Here is a 19,132-nt window from a genome sequence, read left to right on the forward strand (position 1 = left end):
TGGAGAGAAGAGCGGCGGCCCCGCCCCCCGGCGCGCGGGCATTCCCGGCCACCGCCCGCCCCCGACCTTTCCCCCAGTTTCCAGCGCGCGCTCCCCCGCCCCTACAGGCCCCGCCCCCTCCCCGCCTTCCCGCCGGCCGTGCCCACGCGCCGCCCTTCCCGCCGGCACGCCGCGATCACGCCGCCCGCCGCCGCTGATTGGCGGGGCGTGGGCCGCGGCGGGCACTGATTGGCCGGGGCCGCCCCCCCCGGCGCTGTCTGGCGCAGGCTGCGCTCACAGCGCTCCCCCAGCGCGCGGCCGTGCTGCTCCCGGCGGGCGGGGCGGGAGAAGGCGGCGCTGTCCGTGCCGCTCCCGCCGCTGTGTGCGCGCCTCTCCTGCCGCTGCTGCTCCCCGTGCGCTCCGCCGGCAACGCCGCCCGCCCGAGCCGCGCCATGCACGGCTCACCCTGCTCGGACATGGGAGATGCTCCCGCGGTGAGCACCGGACGCGCGGAAGGTGGGAGGGAAGGGGCGGTGGGGACAGCCAGCACCAGTACAGCCTGGGCACGTGCTTGGTGGCGGGCAGAGTGCGGGGACTGTCGCCGCCCCCGTAAGGACCGCTACTCACCCGGCGGGGAGCGGCTTGGTTGGGCAGCGGGGACGGGGCGGTTGTGCCAGGACCGAGCCCTCAGGAGCGGGTACTGCTCCGGTCACCTGCAGGGAACGGGGGTGGCCCTCCCACAGCGACCATGCGGGGCGGCGGCAGGGTGGGAGCTGCCCGCCGCCCCCTCCTCCTCCTCCTCCTCCCTTTCGCGCCATCCTCCTTTGGGTGGCACCGCCCGGCTTTTCGGAGGCAGCCGCCGTGGGGCGGGGAGCGGATGGCGGCGAGCGCGGCCCCTGCGGGTGGGGGAAGGCGCTGCCCCGCGGAGGGACCCGCGCTGCCCCCACGGCACTGCCCGCCCGCTCCCCCTGCAGCCCGCACCGCCCGCACCTCCTTCCCCGCCGCCTCTATCCTGCCCGGGAGCGACCTGCATCTCCCTCCCCGCCCACCACGCTCCCTGCCAGTGCCCCATCCTTCCCGCCAGCGACCCGCCCTGCCCGTCCCCGTCGTGCCCGCAGCCCGCGCTCCCCGCAATCCCCGCCCGTCCCCATGCTGCCTGCACCCCGCGCACGTAGTTCCCGGCGGGGTGATGTGAGGACAGGCGCCCGGCGCGGTTGGCCATTTCCCTGGCAGCAGCCGGAGAGCCCGATCTGCAGCGCTTGTCTGTAGAAAGAGCTTTTTTTTTGTGAGTTGGTTTTTTTTTTTTTATTTGGGGGGTTTTTTGAGGAAGCGAGGCGCATTTTTTTTCGTGTTTCTATAGGGAAAGCTGCTCTTCTGAAGCGTAGGGTTGGAAAAAAATAAACTGCTAGCTTGGCTGCTTTAGGCGCACTTAGAGGAGCAGTGGCAGACTGTCTGCTCAGCGCAGAGCCTCGCCTGGCGTGGCCCCGGTTGTGGTCCAGGCTTGCAGGCACACATCATGTTTTCCTCTCATTGTTTTTCAGCGGAAATTATAGAAGTCTTTCTCCAAGGTGTTATTCCCTTTTACCCCTTCCAGCCCCCGAATCATGACATCTCCAAGCCTGGTACCGCATGTTTTAGATGAAAGTCCTCTGTGAGTGCAGTACCAATATTCTTGATCCATTATGTTTAGCATGTTTGCCTGCACATCCCTAGAATGCAAACACAGCTTTACATCTTTGTGACACTGTTGAATAAGGATCATCCCACATTGCTTAACTCAGTAACAAAACCCATTGACTTAGTGTATGTGCTGTTACCCAATGAGTAGAATTCCTTCTAGGGCTTGAGGCTGTGCTAATAGTGTGTTGCCTTTTGAGTTAAAACCTTTTTTCCTGCACTCTATAAAGACTGTGTAGCAGCAATAGGCTCAGTCCATGCTTCTGAATCCCAGCCTTCAAGTTAGTTGGTGTGTCTAAAGACTGGAAGAGTCTGGATGGCTAGTTGAGACTGAGCTGGCATGTGAGTAAAAACCGATCAGCCTAGCATAGCTTTTGGAGCCACTGCCAAGCACTGTGAGAGCTTTGTGAAGTTTGGATATCCTTTTGCAGAGAAGTCAAGAGTTTTGCATGTGTACACGTGCACACACAAGTATTCTGTGATGCTTGCAACTGGAAACAAATCAGTATGATTACATTTGTCTCCATGTTAGTCAGAGTGCATTTTAGATACCTAGCACCTCTGTAGTATCAGACCTTTCAAAAGTACAATGCAAACAGTTCCAACTGCGCTTTGAAGACTGTTCTCATTCCATTTTTTCCCCATCCTGGCTTCCCCATTAAAAATAAGATAAAAATTATATTGGAACGTGCAGTACTCTTAAGTCAGTGATCATACCCTAAAGCATCTTACCGGCAACTGAAATTTATCAATTTATCTTCTAAATGTTTCCAGAATGAGATTAGTTCTGAATATTCTTTTGGATCCAGGAAACAGCCTTGTCTGAACAAGGTTGGAAGTCAGGATTTTCCTCTTTTTTGCTTGTATGCAAGCATGGTATGTAATTGTTCAGAGCAGTGTGATCCAGGAAAGTAAGCTTGGAAATGTGAGCCACGGACATATCTGTTATTTTCCTGCAAAATCACACATTTTTTTTTTTTTTAAGAGAAGGGAATGTGGAGACAAGCTTCTAGGGGAAGAGTGAGAGTTGAGCCAGTTGGTAAAAGTCTGGGCATGGGATCTGTTTCAGTTGACCTTGATAATGAGCAGACTGTGTGGGTGGTGTCAGCCTTGTATTCTGACTTGTGCTAACAGCCAGTAATCCGATTGCACTCAGGTTGACATTGTGGACATCTATGAGTCTATCCGTGAGCGGCAGCGTCATGACAGCGAAAGGTCCACCTGCAGCACCTTGGAGCAGAACGACATTGAAGCTGTTGAAGCCCTTGTGTGCATGAGCTCCTGGGGTCAAAGATCACAGAAAGGTGACATATTAAAGATAAGGCCCCTCACGCCCTTCTCGGATTCTGGGGATTTCACAATGCACGCCGAGGCTGCGGCTGAATTACCAAAGGACTACCTATCGACGCTGGTAAGGAAAACATGAACACAAAATAAATGTGCCCAACACCTGGATGTCACATCCTGCAATGCTTTAACTTGGATGGAAAAGACAGGCTTGCTCAGGTGTCCCTTTGTCACAGCCTGTGCTATGTGTATGCACAGAGTAGTGAAGTGAGCATGTTGAGTTTAGTTTTTTTTGCTGTCTCTGGTTTAGCAAATGTAGAGGCTCTTGTTAAATTTAGGTGTGAAAGTCCTTGCTGACAGGTTATTTGATTTGACAGGGCCGTCGAGATGGCTGTGGTAGGTTTCTTGGAGCACTTTGAGTAAGAATGGCAGAGTGAGCCTTGGTGATTTGGCATCAACGTACCTACAAGCACTGTATAAAAAAAGGCTCTTGATGACATTATGTTTCACTGGTCATCGTAAGAGAAAGTACACATTACCGTTATGAAATAGGCAATTTAATTAGTTTCTGTACTATGTGTTTGTACATGTAGTCTGTTATTTCTCTAGACATTGGTCTACTCCAGCTGACTAATGTTGGTTGAATTCAAGTTTTTTTCTTTTGTTTCAATTTATGTTGCAACAAAAGTAGGTATTAAGAAAGGGCTTGGTTTCTGTTAAGGTTTTAGATGGTTAAGGCCCTTTTCAACCAGCAGGCTTCTAGTATGCAGTTGCCAGGAAAAAGGGGAATAATCGAGGAAAGAAGCTGAGATAAGAGCAGCCTGACAAGCAGCTGGCATAATACCTCCTGCTGCTCAGTGTTGACAATGTGTCTTGAGCAGCACAAGATATCTTTCAGTGGTAAAGGAGGAAGGAGAGGTGATGCAGGAAGACAGTATAGAGAGAAATGGATTAATAAGAAGGGACAGAGCAGTTTCATTTGTCTTTATTAAAAAGTAGCCATGAGACGATGAGGTTATCTTTGAGAAAAGATCTAGAGCTTGGTGGGAGCTTGAAATCTTGGAAAGGTAGAGTATTGCTATCTATTGTTGGTCTGTTTATTCTGCTCATAGCCTCAAAGCTGTCCCCATTGCTGAAGAGAAAGGAATGAAAGAATTTTTTGTGATGCAGTGAGTTTACTTGCAGTGTTTTATGCAGGTTTACAGCTGCCTTCTTTTTAATTAATATGCTTTTGAGCATAATTGGAATGGCCATGAGGTAAGACAATGTAGTATCCTGGTGTTGGCTAGATTAGAGTTAATTTTCTTCCTAGTAGCTGGCACAGTGGTGTTTTTGTGATTTAGAATGAGAATAATGCTGGTAACACACTGATGCTGTAGTTGTTGCTGAGCAGTGCTTGCCTCAGGTCAAGGACTTTTCAGATTCCCATGCTCTGCCAGTGAGGAGGTGCACAGGAAGCTGGGAAGTAGCATGGCCAGGGCAGGTGGTCCGAACTGACCAGAGGGATATTCCATACCACAGAGTGACATGCCCAGCATAAAAACTGGAATGACCAGTGATGTGGGGAAGGACCTGGCATTGGCCAGTGGGTGGTGAGCAATTGTACTATGCACCACTTGTTTCTCTTGGGTTTTATTGCTCTTTTTCTTTTTGGTATCTCCCTGCAATAATAACTACAATTGTTGTTGTTATTATATTTTACTTTATTTCCATTATTAACTTGTTATGTCAACACATGAGTTTTATCTTTCTGATTCTCCTCCATGACAGATCTGACCAGACCATGTTGAAATGAATTTATCAGGATTCATTTTTTTTAGTTTAATAATTGTTGATCACAGTGTTGAATTATTTGCTATCTGAGTTGTTGTGTTATGTAACAGTGTACTTGCTGTGTATGTTCTCCCTAGTGTTGTGCTATCATCTCTGGGGGCTGGGCTAAGGTTATGATTTCACTGTACTTTGTAACACTGGATTATGATAACCCAGAACTGCTGGCCTTGAAACTAATCTGGTTTTCGTACTCTCAGCCCCTCTGTCATCTCCTCTGTACTTGGGAAAACATCTATTAGAAACTGCTAATAGTGACACTGTTTGCCTTTTTGCCTTGGAGAGCCAACCTGTGTAGAAGACGTACACAATCTTACCCTTCTTCTCCAGGCACGGGAATTTTGGAGATTTTGAATATCCCTGGGATGCTGAAACCACGGTTTGTGAATGACCAGGAACTGTGAATGTGGTTCAGGTCTTGTTTAGGGTTAAGCAACTGTTTATGGCTGCTCAGACCCTGACATCATGCAGTGTTGACTACTCAGACCACTGCAAGGGATGATGCAGCTGAGCCAGAGGATGAGTTAGTGCCATTATCAGTTATCCTTGTACACAAAAAGAAATGGACATGAAAGTCAGCTCATTTAGTAAAGGAGGATGAAGCAGGGCCATCACAAAAACTGGATGGAGGAAGAGGCAGAACAAGAAGTAATCACTCAGTCCCTTGAGGGATCTGTGGGATATGTGAAGAGGTTTCAGCTGCTGTTCAGGTATGCACCTGGCTGCTCCAGTGGGGCTAGTAGCCTGGAATTAGGAGACAGGGAAGCCAAGCAGTTGGGCTGACTTCCTAGAGAGGAGAGCATTGACAAGGCAGTTTGAAAAATGACACAAGTCTTCAGCCTCTGGGGCCACTCAGTCAGGTGTGAAGGAAAGGTATCCCTTCAGGAAAGAGACTGTGTCACCCAGGAAGGTGGGCTACTGTGGGGAGAGAGATCTGGTGCCTGAGGGAATTAGCTGTACCAGAGGGAGTTTATTATAACACGAGGAAGGCACAGTCACCCACACATCCACATGAAGTCAGTATGCCCAACCCATGTGGCAAAAATTTGAACCGTTTGCCATAGACTGATCCGGTTCTGGAACACCTGCAATATATTGATGATACCATTGTGAGCAATACAGCAGCAGAAGTTTTTGAGAAAGGGAAGAAAATAATCCAGATCTCTCTGAAAGCTGTCATAAAACAAAGGTCTAGGAACCTGCACAGGAAATCCAGTTTTTAAGAATAAAAGAACAAGGTGGTCGTCAAATCCCAATGGATTTGATTAGCAAAATAACTAGTAAGAAAAACACAAGCTTTCTTAGGCATTGTGGGTTTTTGGAGAATGCACATTCCAAATTACAGTCTGATTGTCAGCCTTCTCTGTCAAGTGACCCAGAAGAAGAATGATTTCAATTGGGGCCCTGAACAACAGCAAGCCTTTGAACAAATTAAACAGGAGAGAATTCATGCAGAAAATTAACTCTGCCCCAGCCTCTGGGCCAGTCCGGACAGGACAAGATAGAAAAAATGTGCCCTACACTGCAACCAAGGAAAATGGCCCTACCTGGAACCTCTGGCCGAGTGCACCAGAGGAGAATTGGGTCAACCTCTAGGGTTTTGGAATTGGGGGTATAGAGGATCTGAAGCCCACTGTATTCCAGCTGTAAAAGAGATACTGCAGCTTACAAAGAGGTTCCAGCTGCTTTGGGAGTGATTGGTACTGAAGCACAGCTCTCCCTGGCATCCAGATTTCCAGTGCTAGGCTGGATGTGCAAAGGATGAGTCTCCTGCACATCACATTGCTTATGCTATGTGGAATAAGTGGGTCTTGCTGGTCACACTAGCTGCTCAAAGAGGAAACCTCGGTCATTGTGATTACTTTCAAGACTGCTGGGATTGGTCAGAGGAGAGATTCCTGGATGCCACCTGATGAGGAAGTGACATGTGCTGAAGAGACTCTATTGTATAAGTTAGCAAAAAATGAGAAACAATATACAAGTGTTTGATTCCTGCTGTGTTGTGAGAAAGCATTGAAGCTGGAAAGTGGCTGTGGCTTATCCTAACATAAAAGGAGAAGGAGAATTGAGTTACTTTGCAGTGGTGAAAATTTGTTTTAGACACTGCTAGACAAGAAAAACAGCCAATGCTTTACCTCTGTACTGATTCATGAGTGGTGGCAGATGCCCTGTGGTGGTGGTTACAGTGATGGAAGCAGAGCAGAGGTGAAACCATCTGAGCTGCTGCCTTGTGGCCAGATACAGCTGCCTGGGTGGAGACCCTGGTTGTGAAGGTACCTCACGTGGATGCTCATGTACCCAAGAGTTGGGCCACCAAGGAACATCAAAACAGCCAACAGGTGGATCAGGGTTCTAAGATTGAAATGGCTCAGGTGGATCTGGATTGGCAAGATTCACAAGAGTGAATTATTTTTTTATTGCTTGGTGAGCCCATGACGTCTGAGGCGATCAAGGATGAAATGCAACATGTAGATGAGGTGATGATCAAGGGATGGACTTGACTGTGGGCACTATTGTAGGGCTATCCATAATTGTGAAACGTACATTTCAGTTATTCAAGCTGAGCAGTTAAAGCCTCTTTGGTGTGGAGGATAATGACTGAAATATAAATATGGGGACACCTGGCAGGTGGACTCTTATAAGACTACCACAAACCCACCAAGGCAAGCACCATGTATGATGGTGGAAGCAACCACCAGATAACTGGAAAGCTATTCTGTGTCCCATGCCACCACCTGGAACACTGTCCTGGGCCTTGGAAAGCAGCTCTTATGGCAACATGGCACCCCAGAAAGAATTGAGCCAGACAAGGAGACTCATTTCCAAAACAACCTCACAGACACCTGGGCTGAAGAGCATGGCATTGTGTGGGTTTATCACGTGCCTTATCATGTGCCAGTCTCCAGGAAAATGGAATGATAGAAAAGGCTGTTACTGAGAGCAATGGGTGGTGGGGCCTTCAAACAATGGGATACACGTTTAGCAAAGGCCACCAGGGCAGTCAGCACTAGAGGATCTGCCAGCTGGGCCACCTGTGCTCAAGCAAAACTTTTACATAGTATAGAAGGATACATAAAGTCCCTGTAGTGCACACAAGAAAGATGCTGGGGAAAAGAATCTGAGTTATTCCTGCATCAGGCAATGACAAACCCATCCACGGGATTGCTTTTGCTCAAGGACCTTGGGTGCACTTGGTGGGTAATGTGGGAGGACAGGGAAGTCCAAAGTTTGCTCCCAGGGGATCTGGTTCTGTGTGAGAATAGCCAGTGATTTGGATTGTATGATGTTAATTGCCATCTAACACTCATGTCAGCAGTGCCGAGCTGGCTACATGCAACACCAAGGCTATTACAGTAGGAATCACCCAGATTAATGAAGAACAAATTTGATGAAATGGGACAAACACAGCAGTGATGGAATGAGAACTGACTTCAGCAGGCAAAAAAATCCAACACCACATACCCCCTCTGCTGCCCTAAAGGACTGCTATGAATTGGAGCCCAAAATGATGCATGAATTAACTCAACAGATGTTTTAGAGGGATGGCCCATAACTAAGGGAATGATACATGTATCAAAAGGCAGGAAAAATAATGATAGTTAATTGGGATGTATTGAAAAGTGTGGGCATGATGTAAATGGTGTGGATATTGTCCAGTTTTCAGCTGGGATAGAGTTAATTTTCATCTTGGTAGCTGGTACAATACTGTGTTTGGGATTTAAGATGAGAATAATGTTGATAACACACGGATGTTTTCGAGTAAGCACTGCTCAGCAACAGTTAAGCCAAGGACTTCCCAGTGTCTCCTGCTCTGCCAGTGAGGAGGAGCTGTCAGAGAGCATGGCTAGGACCCTACTGACCAAACTGGCCAAAGAAGTATTCCATACCATAGAGCATCGTGTTCAGTCTATAAACTGAGGGGAGTTGGCCAGAAGGGGCCAATCACTGCTTGGGGTGAGGCCAAGTGGATGGTAGTCAGTTGTACTGTGCATTGTTTGTTTCTCTTGGGCTTTATTTCTCTCTCTCTTTTTATCTGCCTTTTTAATTACAATTAATATTTTTATTACTGTATTTTCCTGTATTTGAATTATTAACTTGTTCTTACCTCAACCCATAGGTTTTATCTTTTTCTGCTTCTCCTTCCTATCCATCTGGGGGTGGAGGATGAGTGAGCTTCATGGGACTTGGTTGCCATGGGACTGGGACTTTGTTGTTGGGACTGGGATTAAACCACAGCAGTATGCTGTATTTGTTTGTCCTAAGAGGCACAACCTCTTAAGAACCTCCTAAGAGGTTCTGGGATGCTGAGAGAGGGCATGTAATTTTATTTTGCAGAGTAAAGATGGGGGGAAACTGTGCTATGGAATTACACTGATGCACGCTGGTATGGGTTTATTTTCGCAGTGCATGACGCCTCCGCACAGCCCTGACTTTGTTGAGATGTCGGCAGCTACGCTCCTGTCCTCACAAGTCACTTACTCCAAGCCAAGGACTGTCATGGCCAATACAGCTGCCTGCTCAGTCACGTCAGTGACCAGTGCCTCTCCCATAACCAAGCCATCTGTTCTCAGCGTGGGGCAGCAGTGTGGGCAGAAGCCAGTGATCTCTGAATCCTCGGCACCGCAGCCTTGCAGGGCCATGGCAACAAGTGTCATACGTCACACAGGTGATAGTTCTGCTTACCATCACATTCCTGCCCTGCAAGAGAAAACAAATGTAACTTCGGGCTACAGCACTTCCAGAGACTGGTGTGGAGCGGGTGACCGAGAACATTCCAGACTGCCACAGGACACGTGTGTTGCGGATGATTTAATCAGCAAAACCTCTCCAGTACATCAGCCTTATGCACATGACTCCAGTGATATTGTGACCAATAAAGGGCAACTACCAGTCCGGCCTGTTTCACCACAAACTCACTTACCAAAGAACTGTGAGAATGACTTGCAAAAAAGAGCTACCCCAGTGACCCCTGCCCCCGTCTCAAGCCCCCAGGTTCTCTGTCAAATGATCCCTTTAAATGGACAAAGCAGCATGATTAATGCCTATGTCAAGCCTTCAACTCCAGCACTCTCAACTCCCATGAAACCCATTTTACCACAGACAGCCCCTCTCTCCCAGCCTGTGCTCATGGGACCTTCTGTGCCTCAGGGGACTGTCATGCTGGTTCTGCCACAGCCTGCTGTCACTCAGACACCGCAGTGCCCGCAGACCGTGGTCACTGTTGGCAGCACCAAGTTACTGCCCCTCGCCCCTGCTCCTGTGTTCATTGCTTCTGGTCAGGCCTGTGCCCCCCAGATGGACTTCTCCAGGAGGAGGAATTATGTCTGTGACTTCCCTGGCTGCAAGAAAACCTATTTCAAAAGTTCCCACCTCAAAGCCCACCTTCGCACCCACACTGGTGTGTACGAGAGGGCTCTGGTGCTGGCTTGTGTCGGGGTGCTGAAATTCATGCTTTTTGTGGGGAGGGGCTGGGAAAGGGAAGAAGTAGGTGATGGGGGAGCTTTTGCTCATCTCGGGATGGAAGGAATGTTCATTCTCCATGGACAAGTAAAACAAGACATACTTTGTTCTGAGACCTCAGCTGACCCTGCAGTGTTAGTTGAATTTCACTGGCTTTAGTTGGACTGCAGCTTTGCTGTCTGTGTACGTGTGTTTAGATCTAAGTGGCATCCTGCCATCTGAACTAGATTGAAATGAATTGTGCAAGTCCCTTGTTTTGGAGCATGGGGAGGTCTGGTGTAAGGAAAACATAGTACAGGTAGTTGGTCTTTATTGTTACATGAGCAAAGGAGAAGAGAAACTCAGAAACTGCATTTTTGGTTTTTGGTTTTGGTTTTTTTTCGTTGTTTTTTGGTTTTGTTTTGTTTGGTTGGTTCTTTTCAGAGTTCTGTTTAGGCTAAATGGGAATGCATTGAGATTTTGGGCTGCTCTGTTAGGAAGTAGAGCTTCTACAGGAATGTAACAGTTTATTCAGTTACAGAAGGGGAATTTTAGAGGTAAATGAAAATTAATTGTAATTAATATGACCCATAAGTCGGGGCAGTATGTCTACATGTCACAGTCTACATGTGTTTTATGTATCCTTTTTCTGGTTCCAGGATCTTGTTAAATTAAAACTAAGTTCTCAGAGATTATTTTTGATGTTGAAGGATAGGCATAGTGGAAGATTGGTATAGAATAGTTCTGTCTGTTTTTGGTTTTCCATGCCTTTTTTCTCTTACCTACTGTTACCCCACAGTCACTGTTTTATTGGATATGTCAGCTTGTGTGGCAGGATTTGCATTAGTTTGGCAGCTTGTCTTTTACAGCTCCTTTGGGGAAAGAGCTTAACCTCTATATGAAGCTGATAATTCTTGTAAACCATAGTTCAGAGGCAGAATGATGCTTCTGCTTCTGTCTTGAGAGGCTGCTGAATTAAACCTGGTGCTCCAGGATAAACAGACTATCAGCAAGTGCCTTGCTTTGTGCACGTGGCTGCTGCTCCATAGGGAGCCGCCTGTGTGTGTCCCTATATGGTGATTAGGACATCAATGGCAGGTGAAACACACTGACCCCTCACTAGCCAGTTCCCATCACGGGATGAAGAGGAAGAGTATTTCACCTTTCTTTTTTTGCCTTTTCCCTGCACACTGACTGGCTAGATGATAACACATCCAGCAGACATAGACTTTACTCTCAGTACCTGAAGTAAGAACACTCCTGTGGGGCTTCTTTCTCTGTGGCTCCGAAGTGTCCCCATAGTTTTGGGCCACGTGGTAGATGTTAATCTGGAGCTCTGTGGGAGTTGCAGGCAGTAGTTGCAGTAGTTGTTGTTCAGGACAGGTGGGATGTTCAGCAGTGGCCCAGGATGAGCAGCAGCTGATGTGGGCAGCCTTGCTGAGTGCTGCCATTCCTGATCTGTGGGGGGCTGGCAGGACAGGCTTTGCCTCAGGAGTGTGTTTGTGTATGGGACTGGATCACTGGAGCAGCAGGACCCCGAGGCTCCATTCCAGGCTTCCTGTTTTCCCACAGTATTTGTGGATGACATGCTGCAGCCAGAGAGATGCAGATACACGAGCATGGGGGCAGGGGCTTGCTTCTAGTTCAGTCAGCGGATGAGGCAGCTTTATGACGGCTCTACTTCTTTAACTGGGATTTTGGACTGAAAAACCAGACTTGATTAAAGAACACTTAAAAAGAGATAGAAATAAGTAGAAATTATACCTATTATTTTTCTCTGGAACAGAACTTTGGTTTAATCTTATGTTGACTGCTCAGATGAGCAGTTCTGTGTAACTCACTGGTTGTTACAAGGCAGGTTTCAAGTTAGTTCTTTGATAAGAATGCAACACAGCTTCTCAAAAGTAACATATGCTTCCTTTACGTCCTGCAGGAGAAAAACCTTTCAGCTGCAGCTGGGAGGGCTGTGACAAGAAGTTTGCCCGCTCGGATGAACTGTCGCGGCACCGCAGGACGCACACGGGGGAGAAGAAGTTCTCGTGCCCGGTGTGCGAGCGCCGCTTCATGCGCAGCGACCACCTGACAAAGCACACCCGGCGACACATGACCACCAAGAAGACCCCCAGCTGGCAGACGGAGGTTGGCAAACTCAGCAGAATTGCCACAGCGGAGAAACCCAAGAGCAGCAGCGCCCTGAGCATGCTCATCCCCGTGCCATCACCTGTCTGCCAGGGCTAGAGGGAAGAAGCACCTTCCTGCAAACTTTCTGAAGATAGGAAGATGGCAACAACAGAACGGGCAATGGCTTTTGTTTTCCCCATGTTTGTGTGTACTTTAGTTTCCTGCAGTTTAGGTCTTCTGTTGATAGTGCTATGTGAGAAATCTATCATATTTCCTCATCTCTTCCCTGTTTGTTTTTTTTCAGTACTTGGGCAATTGCAATCACCAGCACTTCAAGAAAATAGAACTCTTTGGAAATGATTTTGGCAATAGGTTAAAAAAAGTTACTTGTAATGCTTGCTGTTAATATTTTGATGGACAGTAAAACAGGGTGGTTTTTAATTTTTATAGTGCTATTTTCTATACCAAATATATTTTGTATTTGTTAATTTTGATCGTGTTATACAGGCAAATTACTTGCGTTAGTGGGGCTGTGCTGGATGAGACCCAGAGCTTTGGAAACTCCATTTCAGTAAACTTAAACTATCGCATTCAGAGTGTTTTGTAAACACTTTACCATTTGATAACTCATACTGTTGGTGTTTTCACACTAGCAAATCCTGATCCTGCAATGGGCTCTTACACCCTCCTTATGCAGGTAGATTGGAGATCAAATGAGTCAGTCATTTTTAAAACAAACCAAACCAAACCAGAATGACCTTATTTGAGAATACTAGTGCTGACATTCCCAACATTTTATGAATTCATACCCTTTGCAAGTAGAAGCCAATATGGCTGTTGGTAGAAGCATTCCCAAGTCCACACTCCACTGGAGCAAAGTTTGGAGGAACCAGACTGCTCTGATGGAGGTAGAAGCACAAACACCATTTAGAAATATTGACACTAAAAATTATACTTTATTTTTGGTCCTACTAAACCAACATATCAAAATAAACTGGAAAATGTGAAAATGGCAGGATAGCCCATGAAAATTTAGTGGGTCTCTCTTTATATTTTTTTGAGTAGAGGAGAAAAAAGAATTAAAGGTTTTTTTTGTATTGTGGATGCTTGTGCACCTTATAGGAGATTGTTCAAGGCTTTCTTTTACCTGTATCAATGCACCAGAGGAAGTACTAATTGTGTCTTGAGTTAAGAAATAGCCACCATGTCAACTTGATGATAGTCTTCATGTGGCCTTATACTTCTCTGCAGTACTTTGTATAAAATCACCCTTTTCTATTAAACAATACACTCTCCCTGTTGAATGGATTTTCTTTTATACAAAGCTAGTTAAGAAATGGAGCCCGTGGCTGCAGGAGTGCTGTGTTGTAATAGCATAGTGTGAGTAACAAAATGCCCGTAGCACAACTGGACTGCTCCATTCCTGTGGTGTGGAAGGAGTGCCTGTGTACTGTAGCAGAGCTGGCAGTAGAGAAAAGCACCAGGTGTTTTGCTGGGAGACAGCTCCCCAGTGAATGAAATATCTCTGGAGTGCTTATTCCATCTGGACTCTTCTCCCTTCAGCCACTCCTGCACTGAAGCTTAGTTGAGCAATGAGGAGGATTCTTTTTCCTGTATGCGTCAGCATATAGGAATGCACTCTCTCTTTTACTGCTTTGTTCTGAAATCCCGGTCTTGCTTCCCAGTGTGGGCAAAGCATGGATCTCATCTATGTAAGTGCTGACTTGCCGACCTCAACTGGCACTCCCCTGAAATCAGCAGATTTCTGTTCAGCAGAGATCTGTTTCAGTTAAAGCAGATGATGTCATTATTTTTTACACTAAAGCCTATGGTTATAATTAACAGTAAGTTTTCAAACTGCACTAAATTGGAGTATTGTGCTGAGTGTACTGAAGTTTTTGTGCCTGACCTTTTAAAGGCCCACACCCTGTTTACTGACACGTGCTGTAATCCCACTGACCCAGTGTACGTGCCAGAGAGTGTGTGTGGACCTTGCTTTGGACTCTCCAAAGGGCTCAGTTGGAACCTCTTTTCCTGGTGAAGTGGATCCTTGTGGTGTTGCTGTTCTCTGTTGCTACCCAGTTTTCCAAGTTTCTGTGGTGAACAAAGAGATGTTGCTGCTCTTACTTTTTTTATTTAGTTTTTTCCCTCAGAAATCCCTTAGAACAAGAAGTCTGACTTTTGGATGCTGTTTTTGCATGCTTTTAACCAGGGGAAGCATGTCCTGTCTCAGTTTAGTAGCCAATTTAGCACTTAATTTTTTTACAGACTGACCATTTATGGTGCTCACCTGAGAAAACAGTTTGGAAACTCTTGTCGTAATTATATAAATTGTCATGTTTGTTGCATTACGGGGGGGAAAAACAGTGGACTGGAGAATACAGACTTCTTAAAAGTCTCATGTATGTGCGTCACGATGTGGAAAAGCAACTGTTCCCTCCTTGATTGGGTGTACCTGGCCTGCAATTCCTGGCAGCCCGTTTTGGGATGTGTGGATCGTTCTCTTTTGGATGTGCATGAAAAGCTGTGGCTGCGTCTGCTCTGTCTGTTCCTTCCTGCTGTGTAAGGGTTATTTATGGATTAAGCATGACTGGCATAGCTGCTGTCTTTGCACTTTACTGCCTGAACTCTACTGTTCAGTCTTTTTATTTTGAGCCTATATTTTAAGGAAATGGAACTGCATTTTTGTACGTGTTTTTAACTTTTATTAAATAAAATATATGTAACGTGACTGGTTTTAAGTCATAAAAAAAAAATCATGGATTTTCAGGTTTCATAGGCGTCCATTCCAGAACTGTGTAAATCACGATTAGGTTGTGTGTCTAGGCCAGTGGAAGACTTTGGGGTTTGCTAATTAATTATCTGTAAAAGCAGGATTTTTTTGATCCTGTTGTAAATTAACCAGTGCTCATTCTTTTATGATTTTGCACCACTCGTCTCATGTTTTTGGTAGAAGGTGCACACCCCCACCAGGCCTTGGGGCTTCTCTCTGGGAACAAGAGTTCCTGGCTCCACACCACTTCCAGCCCGGCCTCCAGCAGCTGTCAGCAAAAGGGCTGTGCTGGGTGCTGCTGTGTCACAAGCTGTGCATGGAGTGAATGCTGGAAATAAGGTAGAGACGAGAATCTAACTCAAAAGGTGGCTGTGCTGGCCTGTTATTCCTGCTCTGGTGGGGAAGTGGCTCTGGCAGGCTGGGTGTTACCTCCCTGGGAAGGAGGCGTCCAGTGATGGTGACAGCAGCAGCAACTACTTATATTTTTATGCTGTTTCCCTCTGACCGGTTCCTGAACTGCAGAAATGTTTATTTCCAGCAGAAGGGGAGAAGGTGTAATGATTCCAGCTTTTTGTCACAGCCTTTCACTGCAAGGTGGCTCAGTCTCTGCAGGCAGAGCCCTCAGGGAGTGACCTGGGAGCAGTGACTCAAGGCTGTGTCCACAGAAGAGCACATTGTTCTTGCAAGTGTGAGGAAAATGAAAAGACATCTCATAGATGGTTCTGCTTCCCCCTCAGGAGAACAACTGGAAGGGAAAACTTAGGTGTAGGTTTAGTGCTGTAGCAGAACAGCACAAACTTCAGCCCCTGGGCTCTGCAGGTTGCCACAATGCTTTTGTCTCCCAGGAAAGATGTCCTACCTGTCCCCACTCCCATTTTTCACAGAAGATTTTTCTGAGCATCCAATTATATCCCTAAGAATACTTGTTTTGGGGTTTTTTGCTGAGTTTTAGATTTTTCCCCCGGCTTTGTTTATGTGAGACATGGCAGTGGATTTCAGAGTCTGTGCTCACCTTTCTGCTTTTCCTTAGACCCAAGATGTGGTCTGAGCTGTTCCATGCAGCCAGGAGGTGCACTCAGTCCACATCCTAATGGGGCTGGAGTCTGGAACAGCTTCATCCAGTGAGAGAAAACAGCCTCCATACAAGGAAGCCTTCCCAACTACCCCTTTGCTGACACAAGCATTGTTAAGGGCAAGTCTGTCTTGAAGCCATTCTAAATCCATGAAAAGGAATAATTTTCTAAAGGACAATGGATTTGTGCTCAAACATGTCTATTGGCTTCATCTTGCAGTCAGAGTGGCATTGCTTGTTACACACACCACCCTGTGTGGTTGTACAGCCAAACCTTGGACTGAGCAGCAGCTGGAGTTTGATCCTCTTGAAGTCTGGACACTGGAAGAGTGAATCCATTCCGATGCTGCAGAAGTGGCCCGAGCTGTGGGGTGGGTGCACACTTGGTGTGCTCCTCCAGCTGAGGCCACAGCTCTGGCTAACTTTCCGTTTCCAGCTGTGAAAGTTTACTCAACATCCTTCATGTGCCATCTCCTGAGCTGAGTCCTGCTCCAGGCTTGCCTCTGGCTTGAGTTCATCTGCAGGGATAAACTGTCTGACTGGTTTTGAAGTTTAATCTGTGAGCCCATCTGCCTGTTTACCTTCCATTCATGTCTGGCAAGGCAGCTTGAGGCAGACAGGCTCTGGCTGTGAGAAGGCAAATTGCTTCCATGTCTGCAGCAAGAGTAAATCATGACTCAAAACCCAGCAACCTGCAGGCTGAGGAAATGGTGAGACAGTCCAGGAGGAAGCTGCAAAGCCTCAGCCACATCTCACAGTCCAGGCTATCCTGGGATCCTCTGTCAAATGCAGCCTTCCTCATTTTCTGCTTCAGTCCTCAGGTATAGAAGGAAATGGATGAGTTTTATGTGTTCATGTGTACAGAAGGCAATGGGCACATCTTAAAACATGCAGAAAACCTGAGGAAGCTAGAGCATACCCTAGGAGAGTTTGTCCCAGATGGGAAGAACACCTTAGGTTTACTCGTCTCTCTTGTAGCATCTCTTGAGTTCAGAGTGATGTCTTTTCTGTTGGTTATCACTGCCCAGATTAATCCACTTCACCCTGTGCAAGTAACTGCCATGCCCTGTGTCCAGAGTGAAGTGAGGGGGAGCCCTGCTGTGGATGTGGTTTGTGCCAAGCAGCTGGCAAATGTGGTGGGCAGCTCCACGAGGTTCCTGTGGCACAGCTCCAGGCCTGTGGGTCCCTGTGCCCTCCTTGCTGGGATAGGGGCTCTGTTTCAGCAAGGCTCTCTCGCTCCTTTTGGACTAGTGCAAAATGCAGCATGTAGCATTTGTCTTTGTTAGATGAATAATGTAGTGATTGGTTAAAAATAATAGCCTTTTGCTAGTTTATTAATGGAGATAATAGTGTCAGCTCAAAAGCTGTCATCAGCTATCCTGTCTTATGCTGTGGGTATTGAACAGGAGGGTGGTTTCCAAAATGATGAATAAGAGACTCTCCAGAACCCTGCTTAATTCCAGCAAACTGTTTTAGGGCAGAAAGCACTGGCAAGCTGAATAATTTTTTGTCCTTCAAGCAGTTGTGATTTGATGGTGGTTATAGAGAAATACCATGAAAAGAAAATGAACTTTCTAGGAATTCAATTGGTTGGATGCCAGCATTCACTCCCTAAGATGTGGCAAAGTGGTCTCTATGGTGCAATTGTCCTTTTTTTGAAAAACCCATTAATTCTTGAAGTTTCTCTTGAAATTTGTCATGGGCACAGCTACTGCTTCCATACTACTGTTTACCTACAAATGATCTAGTGTCCTACTTTCTGTGAGCAAAGGATGGACCAAAAGCAGAGTTACACGGACACCAGGTACTTAATCTGTAGTTGTGGCTTCCTTGGCACCAGCCCCACTGCCACTGTCCCTTTTTGACATGCTGCTGGGTGCAGGTTTGACACAGAAGGAAGAGCACAGTCCCCATCAATTCCTGGGCAGACTGGGAACCTGGTTGGGTACCACCATCCTGTTCTGCACAGTATGAGAATAAGACAGATGGCTGTGAGCTGTCTGTGCTGGCTGGCTCTGTGGTCTGAGCTCAGTGCTGAGCACACATCATTTTACAGCACAGAGAAAGCCTGCAGACCATACCACAGTTTGAGGTCCCTCCTTGCATCCCCAAACTTCTTCCTTGCACCTTTTCCCTGGTGCAGTGACTGTCCCAGCTGCATCACTCCTTTCTGGACCTTCCTGTGTTTCTGCAGCTCCTCCTTTTCTGCTGGTGATGCTGTAAAGGTTATCTGTGAAACCCACTGCACCTTTGTTCCAGGTACAGAAGTGTGCTTGTCTCTTGGTTATTTTGGAAGCTCATTTTATAAAGCAGCTCAGTATTGCTGTGTTCAGTAGAGAGAGATCTTTGCTGTGTTCAGTAGAGAGATTTCTTTGCAGCCTAACAGCATGTTCAGTTTAGGTGTTCTTTTTCATGAGTCAATTTCTGTCGTTGTGAATACTTAGGCTTTCCTTTAGGAGAGTCTGAAATGGGTTGTAGAGCTGTTACCTGGGGCAGTCACCAAATGCAGCCTCAGCTCTGTGAGGGCACACAGGGCACATGCAGAGCGACCTGGGGGCAGGCAGAGCCCTGGGCCCTGCCTGCTCCTGTCACAGCGTGGTCTGACAGCACCGTGGCTTTCCTCTGGTGTGCTGTGTCATTGGAAGCCATCCAAAAAGGCAGCAATCCACTGGCCCTGCCTTCACGAAGGCTGTGAGCTCATGGAAATATCTCCCCACATGTGCCAGAGACTCCAGGGACCTTGACAGAAGGAAGGTCCTAGCTGCAAGAATGAAATCCAAGTTCAAAGAAAATCTAAACCTGTAGTGATTAGAAATGAATATAGAGTACTGTGGTCCCCTGTGGTGCTGGGGTCACTGCTTTTTCTGCTCTCCACAGGCAGATTCTGTTCATCCCAGTAGGTCTTTTGAGAGCTGCTGAAAACTAACACAAGCTCTGGGAGATCTAGTGAGTGG

The 19,132-nt window shown here is 47.0% G+C and overlaps 1 protein-coding gene across 1 annotated transcript; it reads left to right on the forward strand.

Annotated features, from left to right (window-relative positions):
• The first annotated feature begins 330 nt into the window (after nucleotides 1-330).
• KLF11 (KLF transcription factor 11) lies at nucleotides 331-15,064 on the forward strand. Its single transcript, XM_014894989.2, has 4 exons — nucleotides 331-473; nucleotides 2,813-3,067; nucleotides 9,178-10,171; nucleotides 12,146-15,064. The coding sequence occupies exons 1-4, from the start codon at nucleotides 432-434 to the stop codon at nucleotides 12,448-12,450; spliced, it is 1,596 nt and encodes a 531-aa protein (XP_014750475.2). The 5' UTR covers nucleotides 331-431; the 3' UTR covers nucleotides 12,451-15,064.
• Nucleotides 15,065-19,132: the final 4,068 nt, after the last annotated feature.

Source organism: Sturnus vulgaris, chromosome 3 (assembly GCF_052056855.1).
Source record: "Sturnus vulgaris isolate bStuVul1 chromosome 3, bStuVul1.hap1, whole genome shotgun sequence".
Lineage (NCBI taxonomy): Eukaryota > Metazoa > Chordata > Aves > Passeriformes > Sturnidae > Sturnus > Sturnus vulgaris.